The sequence below is a fragment of the Netta rufina genome (assembly GCF_964035555.1).
Source record: "Netta rufina genome assembly, chromosome: 1".
Lineage (NCBI taxonomy): Eukaryota > Metazoa > Chordata > Aves > Anseriformes > Anatidae > Netta > Netta rufina.
The window spans coordinates 190,531,365-190,552,345 of record NC_140123.1 but is presented as its reverse complement, the minus strand read 5'-3'; the positions used below and the strand labels follow the sequence as shown (position 1 = coordinate 190,552,345).

Sequence of the window (20,981 nt, the reverse complement as noted above, 5' to 3'; positions counted from 1 at the left end):
GCTGCTCAAGTGGAATGGTCACATGCCAAAGGCACCAAAGTGCAGTCGGCTTGGATTTTGTAATCAATGTGCCACTGGCTGAGCCTTCTGTAAAGACTGGTATATACAAACATGCAGAGGTTTGGCTTTTGATTTGAGCTTTTCTCTGCGATGTATCATTCCCCTGCTGCTCCCCCAAGGGCAGAAGGATTGGTACCTCTCCTGCTACCTTTTTGATAGTGTTGTGTTCTCTCTCATCATTTTCCACTGAAAGCCCCAGGGATCTTAATACTCCTGAATTTAAAAGATGGCCACAGTCAGCACAGAATACACAGCCCTTTTGGCCATGGGAACAGCCATTTCCCTTTTATAAAGCTTATGGTTTCTGATGAAATCCAGTTACAAACATCAGGATGCACTTCAATCAAGTGTTGTGTGGATTATGGATCCCATTGTAAACAAGCCAGCTCATAGCAATAAATGCTGGGAACATTTGCACCGAAATCACTCTATCCGATTTTCTGCAAAATTGCTTTTTACACATGTATCATTGCTCTGCTATACAGGAGAAAATATGTAGAGCACGAGTATTGACATTTATATTGTCCATACCAGTACATGTTAAAGGAATCATTATTTTTTTTAAGGCTTTCAATAAAGATGGCTGTTGGAAGGTTAAGAGAGAGAACAAACATCTTAGCAGCACCACACAGTACTTCTGTTTCCTTGGAGATCCCTTTTAATGTAGAAATAAGTACGAAAAGCTCACTGTTCACAGCGACGTGTTTTTTTTAACCCAGTCTCTTAGACAGAGGAGTATGAACACGCCAACATGCTACCCCAGTGGTGATGCTGCGCAACCTCTTGTCAGTGATACTCAGTATTTAAATGCTGCCTTTGAGAATATGCACTTATTTGCAACTGATTTCCACATAAAGAATAATATTTTCATATTGTTATTGTCATTCATTTATTATACATCAATATTTCCCCTTGATAAAAGTAGTTTTGAAGAATTTTCAAATACTTAAGACAGAAAACACTCAGAAAGCCACAAAGCCAAAGCTGATCAGTATGGCTTGGATATACTGTAACATAAAACACTTGGGTGCCCAAGGACACGTTCAGATGCCAAACAACTTTCACATCTCTTCTCAGTGATATACAAGTAAGTCCCTTGTTTCAGATGTATGTCTGCATCACAAAATCAAGCAGAAAAGTTCCAGAATAGAAATAACACAGAGAAGAGCTTGATAGTCTGCGTGCTGGAGCAGCAGGCAGCCCGACCGAGGGAGTATCAAAGGTGGACCAAGGGAGATTAAAGGAAGAGAGAAATGTCATCAGGCCAGAACTACAGGAACCACATCTGAACTCAAAAAGAAACTGGTAAAAGAAGGCAGTAGAAATAGTAAAAGGTCAGGTGAGAAATGACAAAGGGAAGAAGAGAAAAAGTGTAAGAGGTGAGTGAGTGTGTGCCTGGGTGTGCTGGATGAGCAAGGGGAAAAGCTGGGGGAGAATTAGCACCCAGAAATACTGCTATGGCTTAAAGGAACAGTGGGCTGAGCCTGGGAGCCAGGAACAGAGAGGGGGAGGAGAAGCGGCACCAAATCTAACCCAGTTTTGCCCCAGCCTCCTGTATGCCATGTGGCAATGACTGACAATGACAGACAGTGAGAGAGTGATTTCCTGGGTATGTCCTTGCAGGCTACCAGCTTAGCATACGTGGAAGCTTATTTTCTTTATTTATATTGCATGGACAGTCCTCCACTCTTCCTTAGGGCAGAGCACAGCGAACCCTCACTCACCAAGAGCTGGAATTATCCAAGAGCAGACAGAAAATAAAATTCTAGCTACCATTATTCATGTGCCCAGCACGCTTACAGTGCAGGCAAATCCTCCCAGATTGAAAAAGTTGGTACCTGAGAAAGAATCTAAGGATCTCAGATCCTAACATTTACAATTAAGTTTTCCATTATTGACCTATGTTTCTATCCTTTTTTTATTGAAGACATTGTCCAAATCATTCTGTTGTTTGGGACAAAAGCAAAGCAAAGCAAAACAAACAACGGCAACATCAAAAATTGTGCAGCATCTTTCACTGTTTGAACACAGTGAATCCTGAAAAGAAAATGAAAAGCAGAAATTACCAGTGTGAAATAACATGTAATTTGAACTGAAGCATGTTACTGCAGATCTCATCAGTAAGGCAACCCACAGGAAATGGATTTGCCAGGCTACCTTAAAAATGAATGCTGTGTGTTGAAATGCGGTTATTTTCCAGAGAAATAATTTTCAGTAGAGGGAGCTGCAGGACCATCAGACTTAAAACACTGACTAGCAGTTACTGCAGTAAGGTAGATAACTAAGTATTTACATTAAAATGCAGAATTTTTAAACAGTGTACTAGAGAGTTTATTATTATAAAGTGATTTAAACCCTGGAACTCGCCACTTGAGCTTAGGGTATGGAGAAAACAAGGGTGACATGTATATAACTGCATGCAAAGGCACTGTCTCACATATTGCTGAGAAATAATCTTCTCTTTTCCTGGATTATAGGCACTGATTTGTGATACAAAGGCTCTGAAAGCAAAACAAAGCCATATTTCTTTCCTTATTGAAAGTTAGTGGCAATATTTCCAATACGGTGACTTCAGACTGCAGGGTTAGAGATTCAAACAACGTGCACGCCGGAGAACAACAGGCAGAGTTATATATGCTCTCTCCATCCTGTTGTATTTGTATGCAAAATAATCTGTTTCTACCCAAAGGCAAATCTTGTGTGTGTGCAATTTTCTCTGGATGTGTCGTTTTCAAACGTTATCCTTTCTACTCAACATGCACTGATCCTTTTTTTCGACAGAGGCTGCTCTACCAGCATAGGCCAGTTAGCAGGGTTTGAAACGCCGTGCCAGTTATAGATGTTTAGTGTCCCTCTGTGTTGGTGAGCCCTTTCTGTTCTGACACTGCTGTGTCAGCAGTGTCAGCGAAGATTGAAAAACAAGACCTTGACAGGTGCCTGAACAGAGAAAAATGAGGTTACAACAAAAGACCTGATGTTATTTACAGGTCTCAGTGCATCCAAAGAAGTCTGAGACATTTGGAGATGAGCATCTTCTCCAGTGGGCCTGCATGAAGAGGTCTTGAAAATACACCTTTATGGCAATTATCTCCTCAGGTCAAATTACTCCCAAACACTCAACAGTAGCAAATATGCTGTAGTGCTGGGGCAGCACCAGTAAGGCTGCTCTGCAGTCTTTGCTGCCGGCTGCCTTAGCCCTGTGAATGAGCTCTGCTTATGTTCACAGTCTCACTGTAAACATGGGGGCCTCTCCGTGCCACAAGCCCAAAGGACAAGATGCTGCTTCTCCATCTTAATTTGTACACACCTCATAGACCCTGCTGCCCTATTTAAAATGTCCTGATGTTGTAACCTCTCACAGAGTCACAGAAAGGTGAGGCTGGCAGGGCCCTCTGGAGGCTGGGTGCTCCAAGCCCTGCCCAAGCAGGGACACCCAGAGCAGGCTGCCCAGGACCACGTCCAGGCGGCTTCTGAAGGTCTCCAAGGAGGAGGCCCCACAGCCTCTCTGGGCAGCCTGTGCCAGTGCTTGGTCAACCTCTCAGTGTCAATCTTCTTCCTGCTCATCACTCTGCTGTAACAGCCTGATACTTATGATATTATAGGCCAAGGATAAACGAGATAAATGAGAAGGGTGAACTGGTAACAGCAGACATGGAGGAGGCTGAGGTACTCAGCAACTTCTTTGCCTCAGTCTTCACTGCCAGGCAGGCTTTCCACATCTCTTGTTTCCCTGAACCTTTAAGTGAGGGCTAGGGGAGCAAAGTCACTCCCACTGTAAGCAAAGAGCAGGTTCAAGACCACCTGATGCAACAGAACGTTGGAGACATGGATTTGAAGGTGGACCATTCAGTAGTTAAGGAATTGGCTTGAGGACAACACCCAGAGAGTGGCAGCCAATGGCTAAGTGGAGGCTGATGATGAGCGGTGTCCCTCAGGGGTCTGTCTTGGGACGGGTACGGTTTGCTTTTTTTGTCAACGACATAGACAGTGGGATTCCTGGCATAGCATGGCTACCTACAAGTGAGAAACTTTTAGACATTTGAGCAAGAGCTGCCACAAGATTTGGAGTGCCAGTGCGTGTGTTGCCAGGCTCTCACCATCACGTAAATGAGTGGGCAGTGCCTTCAGTGAGCTGATTGTGCTCAGCCCCTGCAGCTCCATAGCTCGGCAGTTCACAGTCAGCAAGTCCATTGCAGACATCATTAACAAGAGCTCTGTGAACTCCTCTATTTTGTATAGCTTGTTTTGTCTGCTCCCTGTTGGTTGCTCCTCGCTGAAACCTCTGCATTCTGGAGGCACAGCATGATTTGTATTAGAGCTATCAATGAGAAGCACATCCTGATCTGATGATATGTCCTGTGCAGGGCATATTCTACATCAGTGCTCCTGATGGCTACAGGCCACTCCTGCTAATCAGGACTGGTTGTACAACCATAGAGGATACCCGCATATTTTTTCTGGTGCATTCCAGGGGTTTCTCAGCATACATCTCAGCATATATGAGAAAGAAAACCACAGAGTCCTCCTCTCCTGCTAAAATGTCTGTGGTCTTAGCCTAGTGATAATGGCAACCTTATTTCCTGATAGAGGTCTTCTGATTGCATCTTCACATGGACCAAACCCTGTTAGTAAGACATCACTTTGATGGCAGTAGAAATCATAGAATCATAGAATACCGTGAGTTGGAAGGGACCCACAGGGATCACTGAGTCCAACTCCTGGCTCCACACAGAACCACACAAAAATCAGACTGTGTGTCTGAGAGCATTGTCCAAATGATTCTTGAACTCCAGCAGCTTGGTGCCATGCCCACTGCCCTGGGGAGCCTGTCCCAGTGCCCGACCACCCTCTGGGTGCAGAACCTTTCCCTAAAACCCACCCTGACCCTGCCCTGTCCCAGCTCCATGCCGTTCCCTTGGGTCCTGTCGCTGTCCCAGAGAGCAGAGCTCAGCGCCTGCCCCTCATGAGGAACAGAGAGGGAGAGGCAAGGCAGCACTGCAGGAGACATTTCGGTGGGCTTCTGATGTGTGCTTCCCAATCTTTAGGGAGACAGCAGAGATCCAACCCCACCTGAGTGGCATTAGGAGAAGCATTAAAAGCACAGTAATTGCAGTGTGTTTCAGTCATTGCCTTGCACCAGGAAGGCATTTGCCACTGCATAGGAAGCTCTGGCCAGCATCACTGAGAGACATATCCTGTGTCCTGAGACTGAAGGGAATCCAAACAAAGTACAGCTATTGGTACTTCCAAAGGGCAGAACATTCATTTCCTTAGCTCCCAACCACATCAAGCACGCAAAGGGGTTCTGGTATCTCAGCAGTCTTTTTTAGGAGGCATACATTAGAAGCCTTGGTAGAAATTAGTAGAAGTACCAGTAGTCTCCTACTCCCCTTGCAAGTGCAAAGTAAGATGCATTGTGTCAGACTCTCAGTAAGGGATGGGGTGAGTCAGCAACCCTTTCCTCATCTTCCTTTTCATCTTTAAATTCAGGTGAAGAAAATGAGCACAATCCACTTTGCTAGCAAATTCCTGCTGAGCTTTTTCACAGCAGTGTTACTGAATTTATCCCACATCAGTGAAATTTCCTGCAACAAATGAAGGCAGGGCAGACAGCCTTCAGTCCCCAAACCTGAGCTGTTTTCACAGACACAGGACAACATTTTTGTTGACTGTGAGAGTGCGATTGGACTGCTGAGTGTGCATAGCCATGCATCTTTTGATATCTGTGCTCGTCTCATCCCTCTTCTGCTTTATTCCACTCAGAGGAAACCTTACAACAAAGCACAGCCTCTGCCTGCTGTTCCCACTTCAGCAGCCTGAGGATGGACTCCTGAGTACAGACAGCAGCAGGTCTGTGCTTCCTCCCTGGCGTGCTTTCCTCCATTGAGTCTGTAAATGCTTTTATCTAGGGAAAATACATACTCTTTTGTTAGCCTAAAGCTTTGCCTACGCACAGAGGAGAACAAACAGCACAATCTGCAGTTCCAGTGGGAGAATACGCCCATGTTTGCTCTTTCCTGGCACTGCTATCAACAAGCTGAGGGTTTTCTGAAAACCTTTAGCACGAACTTGCAACTAAATCAATGCCAAAATGTTCAGGTTTTGCCTGTTTTCCCTTGAAAAGCTTCAGCATTACAAGAAAAAATGGACAAGCAGAGCACACCTGAGAGCTACTTATTTTATTGGGTTGATCGTTCTTAAGCTAGGGGCGGTGCAGAATCCACCAGCCTTGCAACCATCAGAGTAGTTATTTCTTTGATAAGTATTGCTAAGGGGAGGTATCTATTCTAAATACATCCATCGAAGCTGCAGACAGTGTTCTATGAAAACATGATCTCCAGGAACTAACAGCATCTGCTTTGATTGAAGACGTTATGCAGATATGCATTCCTCTTCTGTAGCAAGCCTGTCAATACTTGCTTTCTTTCTACAGAGTCACTTCTTTGGTGGTAAATAGAAATCAGCTTCAAGCAGTTTTTCTTGATATCGATATTCTGCTCAAAAATCTTTCCCCCCCCTCTGTCTGAATATTAATGCTGCATAAGCGAAGAGCAGCAGACTAAGAGGGAAGACAGTAACATAGGTAAGGGCAGTGCCTTGAAGGGAATGACCCATTCCCTCTGCCTGCTGTGGCCAGAACAAGGAAGCTTAAATACCGAAAAGGCAATTCAGTTAAGCAAATAAAGTTTTCTAGCCATAAAAATCTTTAAGCAATATGTTCTGGTGGCTAAACTGCTTTGCAAAGCCCACATCACTGCAGGCTTGGGAGAGCAGCTTACACGAACATCTACCAGCAACAGCAGAGGCATTTAGGTATGCAGTCGTTTTCCTTGGCAAGTTTGCCTGAAGTTAAAAGGTTTATGGAGCAGCCCCTTAGCTGGCGTGAGTTGCTGTCCTACAGCTTTAACCTCAGCAGCACTGAGGTACTAACATAGCACTTCTTGCTTCCTGCCCGATCCCCCCCCCCCCCTTTCCTAAAATACAGTTGCTAAATATTAACATGAAAAATACCAGCAGATTAAATTCAGCAGCCATTTCAGATTACTGCGCATTGCTACGAGGAGCTGCTTTTACAATTGCCCTTTAACACCTCTTCGAGTGATGCTGCTATTTTGCTGAAGTTTGCAAGTGGGGATATAGACCACGACTAAACAACTTAGAAATATGTCTTCACAAGTGATGAAGTGTTTATTCTCTCTACCAGTTGTAAATATTCAAATTTCTGGTAATCTATTCAAGCTTTTAGTGCCAGATTTTCTGTATAGTTAAAGTAAACATGACTGGGCAATGCTTTCCAGAAAAACAAAACAATATGAAACAACAAACTAGCATGTCTGCATTTTATTTTCCTATTTCTATTTAATCCCTTCCCTTCCTTTCCCCCTTCTCCCTTTCTCTTTCCCTTCTCCCTTTCCTTTTCCCTTCTTTCCCTTCTTTCCCTTTCCCTCCTTCTTCATATAAACTGTTTTGCATTTGCTCACTTTCATCCTTTCCAGGAATCCCTAGCCAGGACAATGACAGACTGATGAATTATTCTTTAAGAAACTAAGAGATACCTCTAGGCCAGCTGCCCTTGTCCTTAGGGATGGTTTCAACCTGCCAGATGTTAACTGGGAATACCACACAGCTGACACAAACAGGTCCAGGAGATTCTCAAAGCACCTGCTGATAACTCCATGGTATAGGTACTAAGGGAGCTGACTAGGAAAGGTGCCCTCCTAGATCTGTTGCTTATGAGCAGAGAGGGTCTCATGGGTGAAGCGATGATGGGTGGCCATCTTGGCCATAGTGACCATGAAGCAGTCAAGTTTAAAGTCTTTGATGATGGGAGGAAAATTGTCACAAAAAAACAACTCAGGATTTGGAGAGAGCAGACTTCAGGCTAATCAGGGAACTAATTTGTAAGGTGCCCAAGAAACTGCTTTTGAAGGCATTGTGGTCCATCAGTGCTGGTCAATTTTTAAGTACCTCTTAAGAGCACAGGACCAGGCAATTCCAAAATGTCAGAAGTGAAGGAGGCAGGGCAGAACGCCAGTTTGGCTGAGCAGGGATCTACTAGAGTTTAGGCAGGAAAAAAAGCCTATGGCCACTGGAAGAGAGGTTGGGTGACATGGAAGGACTACAAGGATGATGTTTGCCATTGTAGGGAGAAAATCTGCGTGGCCAAAGCTCAGTTAGAGTTAAAGTTGGCCAGCACCGTGGGGGACAGTGAAGAGAATGTTTTCAAGTATGTTAACATGAAAAGGAGGGCCAGAGATAACATTGATCCATTACTTGATGAGGATGACCAGCTCACAAACAGGGATGTAGACAAAGCAGAACTGGTTAATGCTTTCTTTGCCTCTGTCTTCAATGCTGACGATGGGCCCTGGGACCCCCAGAGTCCTGAGTTGGAGGACCACGACTGTGGAAATGATAAACTTTCAGCCAACTCCAAATTTGTGTGGGATTTGCTGCTCCACCTGGATGCATATAAGTCTATGGGGTCTGAAGGGATTCATCCCAGGGTACTCAAAGTACTCAGAGCTGGTTGATGTCATTGTAAGACCTCTCTCAATTGTTGGGGATCTGGAGAGACCCCAGTTGGCTGGAAGCTAGCAAGCTTTTTTAGGAAGCTAGCTTTGTTCCAATCTTCAAGAAGGGCAAGAAAGAAGACCCCAGTAATTGCAGGCCTGACAGTCTCGGTGCAGTGCCTGGTAAAATTGCGGAGATTATTCTGGGAGTTACCAAAAAACACTCAAACGACAACACAGTCGTTGGTCACAACTGACATGGATTCATGAGGGGAAGGTCCTGTTTAAGGAACTTTATTTCCTTTTATGACAAGGTTACCCACCTAGTTGACCAAAGGAAACCGGTTGATGCAATCTTTCCAGATTTTAGTAAAGCTTTTTTTTTTTTTTCCATTTGACATGGAAAAACTTTTTACATGTAACAAACAAAAATGCACTGTAGTTGAAACAGCTCCCTAACCCAGCACACTATCATTTCAAACATGGAAGAGTCTTAAAGAAGGAAACATCTTTTGAAGACAGCCCCTTGTTGGCAATTTCAGTAGGTACATGTTAGAAATTATTTTTAGCAGGGGGAAATTAAATAAAAAAGTGTTAGTAAATAAAAAAGTGTTAGCTGTCTCATTGCAGAGTATTTGAAAGGACTAAATTGGGGCAGATTACCCCAATTCCTTTTAAATAATGGGTCTTGTCACACATTAAGAACATACATAAGCTCTTTGCAAGATGTACACTATGTGCATATCAGAGGGTAAGACAAGGCTGAGGAGATTTGCTTCATTATGGACAGAATTCATTTACTGCAACTTAAAAATCAGCCTATTAAATGTATTTAACTAACCTATTGAAAGTTTGGAATAAGCAATATGACTAGTGAGAATAAAAATGATGAAGTCCTATTATTCATTTAATTCATAGGGATTAAGGCAGGAGTTCTAAGGAAATAATATTTGAACAGCAAGACGGAGATTTCTGGTTCTACATATCATCTTCCCATTCATGAATAAACATTTTCATTGAAGAAGTCTTATGACATCCTGCAAACATTGGCTTGTTGGGTAACTTCAAAAGCAGAACTGTCTGAAGTGTTGAAAATCATATTCCTACTGTGTCCACTGCTCACCTATAAAGAACACATCGTACTTCTTACTTGGAAGTGTGCTGTATCACTAATAATTATTGCGATGAAACTCTAAAAACATCTTCTTGGCATATAGTCGGTACTGCTTATAGTACAATATATATTCTGTGTTTCTTACAATGGTAGTTGGTTTTGACTTGTTACAGTTTAAAATTTTCCATAACCAAAACCTCTAAATCCTCACAACTAAGTTACTTCTCCTCCTTCAATCTTAAGTTTCTCTTAATAGAGTTACATAGTTTTAGTAGAAATCTAGCTTCACTAGTTGTTTTCCTTCACTCTCAGTGTTTGCCCACACTCACTCTTGCTATACAGCTGTAGTCAACATCAGTGAAACCTTATGAATTACTTCTCGGCCTGGTTTAACATGGGCATGTCCATTACACTGAGTACGTTACCTTTGTGGGGCTGAAATCTCTCAACAGGCTTTTTTTTTTTTTTTTTTTTTAAATCAAATTGTGAAAAGAATAAAACCACAGTACTGCTGCTGCACAACATTATTTATTTATTTTTTTTAAATGAATTCCCTTAGCCTCATAAAACAGAACACATTTTCTAATCTTGAAGCCAGCAAGATTGGGAAATAAAAAAGGAAATCGAACTTGGTTTTCCTATAAATGATTTTCATATTGAGACTACATTCAGAGAAAAAAAACAAACAAACAAACAAACAAAAAACAACACAAACTACTAGAATTAAAACGAATGCAGACATTACTTATACAGCTCTCTTCTTAAAATACACTGGACATTTCATACAACTCAACTATGATGCTTTGCTAGTATAATATGCTACAAGTAGAATTATTCAAATGCAGCTATGTAGCTTTTCTATTTTCTAAGAGATTTTATTTTATTATGTTGCAACACCTTTAGTATTTACTTCACACTTCATTACCATACTACCAAATGATCTTTTTTCCCTTCTTGTCTGGTAGCTCATTTCTCAGAAGGGGGGCCTTAACTGTGGGCTTTTTTGGAAATACCAAGTGCACAGTTTCAGAAAAAAACTGTGTTTTTTTCAGAAAAAAAGTACTCAGAGCACTTCAGTATACATTCACAATGTAACTAATCCACTGTTTTTTGAGTTAGGAGTCTCATGACTTGCTAGCAAAATAATGAAAAGAGCTGGCTAGTATTTACTTCTGTTCTCATAAATAAGAAAGTGATCTAGATAGCTGTAATGCTTCATAAAAGTCCTTGTCTGTTGGTGAGCTGAGTGTATACTGTCATATCCTGCCCAAGAATTACAGTAATTTGAAATCTCATTTTTTTCACAATATTCCTGGATAGATCAATCTAACTAAAACTTTTTACACAAATGACACTTTCAGAAGATATTTGCATTTGTATGACTGCATAATTTGATTTTTCAACAGGGTTCTTGGTTCAAAAGTACTATTTCGCTTACTAAAAATGGCTTAAAAAATACAGTATACATAACAAATGTCTGAAAAACATTGGATGAATCAACTTTTCAACTCATTGCATCACTGAAGAAAGTACAGTACTACTTTTGGAAAAGTTTTCAAGTATCTCCCTGAAACTCTATATAATGAGAAACAGATCCTAAACTTTGTATGACTGTAATCAATTATTATTTGCAAGTGGTTTTTTTTTTTTTTTTTGTCATACAGTATGAATGCAACAGTATGAATAATACTTTATAGCAACAATATAGCACAACATTTTAATATTACACAAAACTGGAATGTTTCAATGGAAAAAACAAAAACAAAAACAAAAACAACAGCCACTTAAAACAAATTTCAAGTGTTTCAGTAATAAACCAACCGATCACCATGGCTTACACAGAGCAAATACACAGGAGACTGAAACTAATATAAGCTGAATGACAGAAGTGCCAATAGATATACATGAATAGAGAGAGTCATTAGCTGTTCAGACACACACAAATCTGAGATGCAGTAAGGTTTACAGAAGAGAGCAGGGACTAGCTTCTGATCCTCACCAAACAGGAATAAACCTGTATGAGAAGAGCAAAATTCAGCACCAAGCCTGCACACAGTATATGTGTGTGCCACAATACACAAATTCATACACAAATAATCACTCAATAGCTGTACATGATAGTCTTATGTATTTGCTGTAAAAACGAGTCAGCACAGTGATTTGTGATTTATCATATAACAGTTTCTTCCCTTGACTTCACAACACAAATTGTTTCCTATTTAAATAAAAATATTACTTTAAAACATTCAATCATTGAATCATATCTTTAAACAACATTCCAACAACTTATTTTGCAAAGACATTTTAATGTATCTAGTAGAATCTCCAAAGAATTGTGTACTGAAAAGGGAAGCTTTTCATATGTTAATTTTAGTTATTTTTAGAAATGTAAAATTTGCTGGTGTTTTACAAGATATTTATATCTTCCCTTGCCTATGCCTTCCTGGTATCATATGTATCACTACCAGTCGCTGACAAGACATTTCAGTTGCAGTGTGTGGTATTTGGTATCATCCAAACAGTCATAAAACCCTTTATAAACCCAAAAAGCAGCATGCAAGGAAGCATTTATAAATAGATTACATGAGAGAAGGTATGGTCTATATACAGATGTGCTTTTATTTTTCAAAATATTTCTAAATTGTTATTGTTATTACTTAAAGCCAGGAATGTGTGTTTGAATTGCATTGATAAGTTGCAAGGTATTGTCAGAATTAGAAAATGCAAGATTTTACTAAGAAAAAAAATAAAAAAAATGCAAAAGACAACACCGTTGTCCAGCATTTAAGCCACATGCAACTACATAACACTCCCAGCAGAAAACATCCTCTCAGACTCTGAAAACATCTTGTCCTGATATCTTGGTTTGATGGCAATATAAAGTTCAATGTTTTATAATATTTAAATATTATTGCAACACAGCTGCTAAATTAGCTCTCTAGAAAAGCACAGAGTATTTATCAGTCATTGGGAATACATACATATATGCCAATCTAACATAAATTAGATTACATGACTTCAAGACATTTTAATGATTAGAATGTTACAAAAATACACAGTGAAATAAAATGTCTAAAATTATATTGAAGCCATCACAAAAAAAAAAAAAACAACTGAATTTTTAAAATACTTGTCAATTTGACTAAAATGCATATATACTCAATTTCCTTGAGCTTTTATTTTTTCTTCTCCCCATTGGAGGAACAGTGTCTATAGTAAGTGTTCAATGCTACTGTGGCTGTAGGCAGCTTCATCTTTACAGTTTTCCTCGATTCCTCTTGCAAACAGTTTCATTAACTGGCAGTGAACCCTGAAAAATATGGAAATCAATTAATCATACTTTTTTTTTTTTAATATAAGTAGGTACTATATATTTCGTTTTAATAATCTGTGTATCTCAAGCAGTTAGGCAAAATTCTTTGCTTCAGACTACAAAAATAGCCCTCATTCTTGATACAATCCTCCCCTGCAAAGAAGACTGGATGTTTTCACACATACATCACTCTTGCTACTACTCTTTTCCACACAGTTAAGTGACATGGGATACTTAGAGGATCTGACCTTGTATAACATACACTGTTCTTACATAAATCACTCAGACTGTTGTGAGATTGCATTTGAATGGAACAAACTTGGATGCACATATTTTGTATTTGTATTTCCCTTTAATCTACAATAAACAAAACCAAACAAAACAAATTAAAAAGCCCTTCAAAATTTCAAAGCTGTTATTCCCTTCCAATTTGTTCATTTGTAGAACTGCAATCTTCTTTCTCCATATGCCAAGGCTGGAGATAAGACTGTGCTGTGCGTCAAAATATACACAATACAGGACATACTCAGTATTTCTGTAAGATGCTAGTTAAGACGCTAGTTAAACACATCAGGTGGCTTCTATATGACTTTTTTAAAAAAAGGAAAAAATACTACTATTTTCCTGAAAAATGCTTTGTTTAGTTGCAAGAGCTAGTGCTCAGACTAATGAAATACTGCATTTGTCTAAAAGAATCCTTCCACCAAGACCTCCACCCTTCAGCACTTCAAGCATATAACACCAGTTTCTAAGAACTAAGCAGGACTTTGAGGGTAGGGTCATCTATCTATCTTAAAGAGGTCATTTACAATATATATTTTCATTTACATTACATAGCTGGAGTGTTTACTAGAAAGGACCCAAAACTTAACAACAATAATCTAAGTTTATTATCAGAAGACTCGAATTTGCTGGGGGGATACGTTTTTGGGGTATCTTTATTAGCACCTTTACGTCAATGAAAAGGCTTAATATCTTCTTGGTAGATGCAGAGAGAAGTAGATGCTCACCTCACTTCAATTGCTGAACTATCCAGAGTTTCTCCATCACAATTCCAAGTGCTGTCAGCAATATTGCAGCAACAGGCTGGGTGATCTCTACAGAACTGGCCAAAACGTTTCTTTCCTATGTCTGCAACATTGCTTCCATTGTCTTCTGAAAGCTTTGATGTAAATTGAAAACTCTTCACCCGATAAACATCTACAAATGAGAAGTCAAACTACAAAGAAAGAAATAATCAAAAAAGGCAATTACAATTACTTAAATATACTTGATGCGTAAAGAAACTCAGCATGCAGCATTTGGTATTCAATAAAGTCCATCCGTTCCAATTTTCTAGAGACTTTAACCTGAGGCATAGAGTGATACTTGTTTTTAAGAAACTGCAAAAGTCAAAAACCATAAAGCAGAACTGAAACCTTATTTTTGATGGTTGTCTTCACGGAACAGCAGTACTGCCACTTTAAGGGTAATGAGGTTACAGGTTCTGAGATTATGAGTATAGAGTATAAGAACTATGAATAAACTGTAAGAAACAATTATAACATGGAATTTAAGTCAAAAAGGTTTGGATTGGAAACTTGTACCATCCTCAGGACCTGTTCACTACAGCCCTTAAGAAACATACACTTTTCTGAAAGTCTTATGCTTCTGAATTTTGGAAGAGTACCTTGAGATGAGCCAACCACTGCCCTAATCAAAGAATTAGAGAGATTGGAGAGCTGTGTGTATAGGAAAATACGAATATATGGAGATATTATTATACTCCAGCAAAATAAAATCATTTCAACTAGCTAATTCAGGTAAAACTAAGGTTTGAGTCTGAGATTCACTAAGAAGCATTCCAGGCCAAAAGTTTAGCTGCAAAAACTGGTTATCACTGGCTGCATAGAGCCACTTGTGAATGCTCTCATGTATCATGGCTAAGCAGAATGTTATTATAATTATTTCTTATTTTATGATAGTAATGATATAATTACATATATTATAATAATTATTATTGCATAATATATTTTCATATAGTTTGTTTTTATCATTTATATGTTTTACTAATTTAAAATTGATAGATTGATTGATAAAGATTAATAAATCTTGAAGCCAATTGGAAAGGCAGCTAGGAAAGGCTTCAAATAACCAAAAATACTGAGGAAACAGAGAGAATAAGAAGGAGTGAAGGGAAGAAGAAGAGACAAAGAACAGTGGGAAGACAGAACACAGACAAACACAATGTGCCTGGGAATGGTAAGAAGGAAATACAAGAAGGAGAATTTATACAAACTCTAGAGGATGAAGAGTAGCAATGCAAACAAATGAGATTTGTTGTTGCTATAACCAGATATGCCATTAGTGTATTGTTCGGTTATCTGCCAGAACTTGTTAATAATATCAGGTTGTGACAAATATTAAAGTGCGTGCATTCATAGCCATAGCTCTACTTTCAACAGGTATTACACTCCAAAGCAGTGATCAATCTCCCCTTGCAGTTTCTCCTGACAGCTGTAACTTATGCAAGGAAGCACTCTGAAGCTGAATGCCTAAAGCTCATGTCACACAGATGTATTAAAATCCTGCTCTAGGCCTGCAGTTTAGAATCAAACTGTAGTTCTAGTAAGTTTTTTCTACATCATATTTTTATACATTTTACAAGAATTATTATTCCTTGCTAGGTCTTCTACCTCAGCTACATTATATTGCTGTGAACAATTTTTCATGAAGTGTGTGCACAGATCTGGTAACATTTTAAATATTGTCCAAATAGTAAATATACTCAAAATATTATAAGAAGGAATTTAACTAATAAAAGTGGAATTTGGTTAGAATCATAGAATATTCCGAGTTGGAAGGGACCCATAAGGATCGAGTCCAACTCTTGGCACCACACAGATCAACCCAAAATTTTAGACCATGTGACTAAGTGCACAGTCCAAATGCTTCTTAAATTCAGACAGGCTTGGTGCAGTGACTACTTCCCTGGGGAGCCTGTTCCAGTGTGCAAACACCCTCTTGGTGAAGAACCTCTTCCTGATGTCTAGCCTAAACCTCCCCTGCCTCAGTTTGACACCATTCCAGCAGGTCCTATCACTGGTGAATAAGCAGAATAGGTCACCCCCCCTTCACTCCCCGGCATGAGGAAGCTGTAGGCTGCAATGAGGTCTCCCCTCAGCCTCCTTTTCTCCAAGCTGAAATAAATATAATATAGAATGCTGTAGGCCAAAGACTTGAGTTAGTTTAAGTGATTTTTCTGATGGTACACATGCTAAGATTAAGTCATACAAAATGTATAAGCACTTTTTAAAAACCTGTTTTGTAGATATTCTTTTTGTCATATACCATTGTCAATATTTACAACTCAGGCTGCTCCTGGAGAGTTCACTGCCAAAGGGAACACACACCTACCTGGTCATCTTGGTTTGTATTTCTGACAAGATGCCGTAGAAAATCAAATCTGGAGCATTTACGAACTAGAATGAGGTCAGCTGAACCATCTGCCAGATGAGCTGCTGGTGAAAGACCTTTAGGACTGCGTGGACAGGCACAGCTCATATTTACTGCATTGATGGCTAGAAATTTCCCTTTAATAACCTTCCATTCTTCTTCATCTTCTGAAACACATGAATAAAGGCATGGATATTTGATAGATTATTTGATAGATTCACAAGAACAGTAAAAAGCAATCAATGGCAGATTAAGAGGTTTTACTGGGCATGTTTATGCACTGTCATTACGCATCTAAAAAAACTGCATTTAAAAAAAATCTGTCTTTCATATACTAACAGAAAAGTTGCTTCCTCCCTTCACAGACCATTGTTACCTACTAACACTGCTTACTGTAAAACCACAAAGCCTCAGGCAGGGAGAAGACAGAGGCAGGTTGCAACTCTTGTAGCTTAAAACTTTGGGAGGACTTTTAACTTTATTCTTGCTGTTCGACATGTTAAGTCTTAAGCAAACAATAATGCAGAGACAGTGGTTTAGTGTCTGGTTTCTAAACCAATATTCCTCTTCTGCCTCAATGCCACAAACTATAAAAAAAACAGCCCCAAACACAGCAACAACAAAACCAAATCTGAAGAGGGAGGACATGACTCAGGGTTCAGGAAGCATCAGGATGCAGCAGTGCTGCTACATCTGTTAACGACACCCCACAATGTCTGCAGATGAACAGTATGAGCAGAGTTGAATTTTTCCACGAAAAAAACATTCAGAGACTCCTGGAAAACAATATAAAAGTGTTTTCAACAATGCAAAACTGTTCTGTTAGAATAAAACTGGACTGAATTTAAATGTGTGATGGAATAAACACTACCAAGAGGCAGAGGAATTTTCTGGAACGAAGACTGATTACATTGGCAGCCGCTGCACAGAGTTGTTATCTAAACTGTATTTTCATCTATAGGGATAAAAACAGATAATAAAAGCCTTTGCATTTGTAGATTACACACAATTGCCTTCCCCACTACGATAAAAAAGCCATAAAGCAGCTATAACACTCTGTTTTGCCTCCAAATATAAACGGGCTCAGATATTTCAAATGAACAACTCCACAGTACTAATGATTTCAGAACAGTCTGTGGAGATACTCACAGTTCTAGGGCTGTATTTCAGGAGTGAAGTATCACAGTAGGGGATAGGGGGGTAAAAATTAAGGAACAACCAAAAAAAAATTGTTTATCTAAGATTGTTTAATGTGTTTCATAATCAAACCACAGTAAGGTAGAGGTTTTGAGGCATATTAACTAATAGAGACTTAGAAATCTAACACTATCCATTTGTCCATAGTGGGGTTAGTTTTTAATTATTCACAGTGCTTCTTTGATGAGATTATATATAGCACACCAAGCCATCTATTTCATTTCCTGAAATTCTGTTATTTTTATTAGCTTAGTTCTCACGCCTTACTACCTTAGTTCTTACATCTACTTTAGAGAATCATTACTGAGGTTCAACAAGATCAAATGCAAGGTGCTGCACCTGGGTCAGGGCAACCCAGGTCAGGACATAGACTGGGAGAAGAACTCACTGAGAGCAGCACCACAGAGAAGGACTTGGGGGCTCTGGGGAACGAAAGGCTTGACACGAGCCAGCAGTGTGTGCCTGCAGCCCAGAAGGCCAACTGCGTCCTGGGCTGCACCAACAGAAGGATGGCCAGCAGGGGAGGGAGGGGATTGTGCCCCTCTGCTCTGCCCTTGGGAGGCTCCAGCTGGAGTCCTGCATCCAGGTCTGGGGCCCCCAGCACAAGAAGGATGTGGGGCTGTTAGAAGGGGTCCAGAGGAGGGCCACAGGGATGATCAGAGGGCTGGAACAGCTCGGGACATTCAGCCTAGAGAATAGAAGGCTCTAGGGTAGCCGCATTACAGCCTTTCAATACTTAAAGTGGACTTATAAAAAAGATGGAGAGCAACTCTTTACATGGACAGATAGTGATAGGAAAAGGGGGAACAGTTTGAAACTGAAGGAGGGGAGATTTACATTACATGTCAGGAAGACATTTTTTACTCTGAGGGTTGTGAGGCACTGGACTGTGTTGCCCAGAGAAGCTGTGGATGCCCCATCCCTGGAGGTGCTCAAGGCCAGGCTGGATGGGACCCTGGACAACCTGATCTAGTGGGTGGCATCCATGTCCTTGGCAAGGGGGTTGGAACTAGATGATCTTTAGAGTCCCTTCCAACCCAAGCCATTCTGTGACTGTAGGATTACTACATTGTCTAGATAATTGTGGACCTAAATTCTGTAACACATTCATTTTGAATTAACCTCTTCCAAGCTTTATACACCAGGAAAAGAGGAAAAATAGGAGGAAAAAAAAGTTCCTGTAGACCTTGTCTTTTCAAGTTTTCTATCTTCTTTTTTTTTTTCTTCTTTTTTTTATTTATTGGAATTTCTTACTATCCCCTCTCCAGTAACAAAACCCAGAAAACTGGAACTCCAGGGAAAACAAAGAAGGATTGTAACATGACAAAAGACTTAAAGGAAGCTAAAAATAACTATCACTTTTGCATCTAGTCTTTCTCTCTATATTCTGATAAACAAATCAGTAATAAAAGAAATGTAGCTTTGTTAAATTCAACATTTTTACATCATTTCCCAGAGTGGTTTTAGTATCAATTATGTTTGCTTTACTGCTGATCTTTTATGTTGCTTTCAAAAAGGACATTACAGAAAGAAATCATTTAAATTAGATTCAAAATATGTATTTTAAGAGAGAAGAGAGAAACATACATCAAACTACAGAATGACTTTGTTCAGGCTGCAGGCAAATGATGACTCTGCTCTGAGATTAAGGGAATCAAACAGAACATAAGAAACTTCTGGAAAAATAAAAAAAGAAATAGTTCAACCTAACAGTTATCAGTGTGAGAAGCTGATGAAAGTTACAGACAGTGCTGTAAAGGATGTCTGGGTTTTGCAGGCAGCTGTGACGAGTTATGTGAGAGATTGCACAGAGAACTGAAGGGGACCACCACCTTTAGGGGAGTTGCATCTTACAAGGCCAACAGCACCGATGTGTCTATACCAGTAATACCACACACATATGGGATCACATAGATCCTATTAGAAATTCCAAATTTGGGCATCGATGTAGCAAAGCTGGAAACAATGATGAAATTTAACTAGATCCAGCTGTTTATATGGGAGGAGACAAGGCTGGAGAAGGGGAAGAAACTTTTGCTTGTTAAATAAAGAAGACCTTGTGGGTGATGTGAAGGCTGGATCGATGGCAGAGCGATCACAAATTAATAGAGTTTTTGATTCTTGGGAATGAAAGGAGGGACGTTAGCAGAACTGCCACCCTGGACTTCCAGCGGGCAGACTTTGGCCTGTAAAGGATACTGGTTGGTGGAATCCCTTGGAAGGCAGTCCTGAAGGGCAAAGGAGTCCAGGAAGGCTGGACACTCTTAAAGAAAGAAGTCATAAAGTCACAGAAGGACTAATCCACGCAGAAATGGTTAGCAATCTGCTAAACCACTTGGACATACACAAGTCAATGGGACAGATGGAATCCACCTGAGGATACAGAGAGCCACCAGAAGTGCTCACCAAGACACTTTCCATCATTTATCAGCAGTCCTGGCTATCAGGGGAGGTCCCAGTTGACTGGCAGCTAGCAAATATGACACCTATATGAAAGAAAGGCTAGAAGGAGGATCCAGGGAAATACAGGCCTGTCAGTCTGACCTCGGTGCCGGGGACGCTCATGGAGCAGATCATCTGGAGTGGCATCACATAGCACTTACAGGACAACAAGGGGATCAGGCCCGATCAGCACGGGTTTATCAAAGGCAGGTCCTGCTTGATGGACCTGATCTCCTACAACAAGGTGAAGCTCAGTGGATGAGGGAAGAGCTGTTGGATGTAGCATACATAGACTTCAGTAAGGCTTTTGACATTGTTTCCCACAGTATTGTCCTGAAGAAGCTGGCTGCTCAAGGCTTGAATGAGTGTATGCTTCATTGGATTAAAAACTGGCTGTGTGGCCAGGTCCAAAGAGTTGTGGTGAATGAAGTTAAGTCCAGCCAGAGGCCTGTCTCCGTTGGTGTCCCCCAGGGCTCAGTACTGGGGACAGTTCTCTTCAATACCTTTATCAATGATCTGGACAAGAGGATAGAGGGCACACTCACTAAGTTTGCAGACAACACCAAGTTAAGCAGGAGTGTTGATCTGCTTGAGGGTAGGAAGGCTCTGCAGAGGAATCTGGATAGGCTGGACCAATGTATGAGGTTCAACAAGGTCAAGTGCTGGATGCAACAACCCCATGCAGTGCTACAGGCTGGGGGAAGAGTGGCTGGAAAGCTGCCAGGAGGAAAGGGACCTGGGTGTACTGGTCGATAGTCAGCTGAATATGAGCCAGCAGGGTACTCAGGTGGCCAAGAAAGCAAACATTATCCTGGCTTGTAACAGAAACAGTGTGGCCAGCAGGACTAGGGAGGTGATCGTCCCCCTGTACTCGGCTCTGGTGAGGCCGCACCTCGAGTACTGCGTT

General features: G+C 40.5%; 1 protein-coding gene across 1 annotated transcript in view; it reads right to left on the bottom strand.

The window, feature by feature from the left end:
- Positions 1-10,199: 10,199 nt before the first annotated feature.
- Positions 10,200-20,981, bottom strand: part of CERK (ceramide kinase) — a 46,864-nt gene continuing 36,082 nt past the window's right edge. Inside the window, exons 11-13 of the mRNA XM_084292588.1 lie at positions 16,397-16,602; positions 14,011-14,219; positions 10,200-12,997 (exon numbers count right to left, since the gene is read on the bottom strand). Coding sequence (XP_084148714.1) covers positions 12,898-12,997; positions 14,011-14,219; positions 16,397-16,602 — 515 coding nt within the window. The 3' untranslated portion in view covers positions 10,200-12,897. The remainder of the gene's footprint in view (positions 12,998-14,010; positions 14,220-16,396; positions 16,603-20,981) is intronic.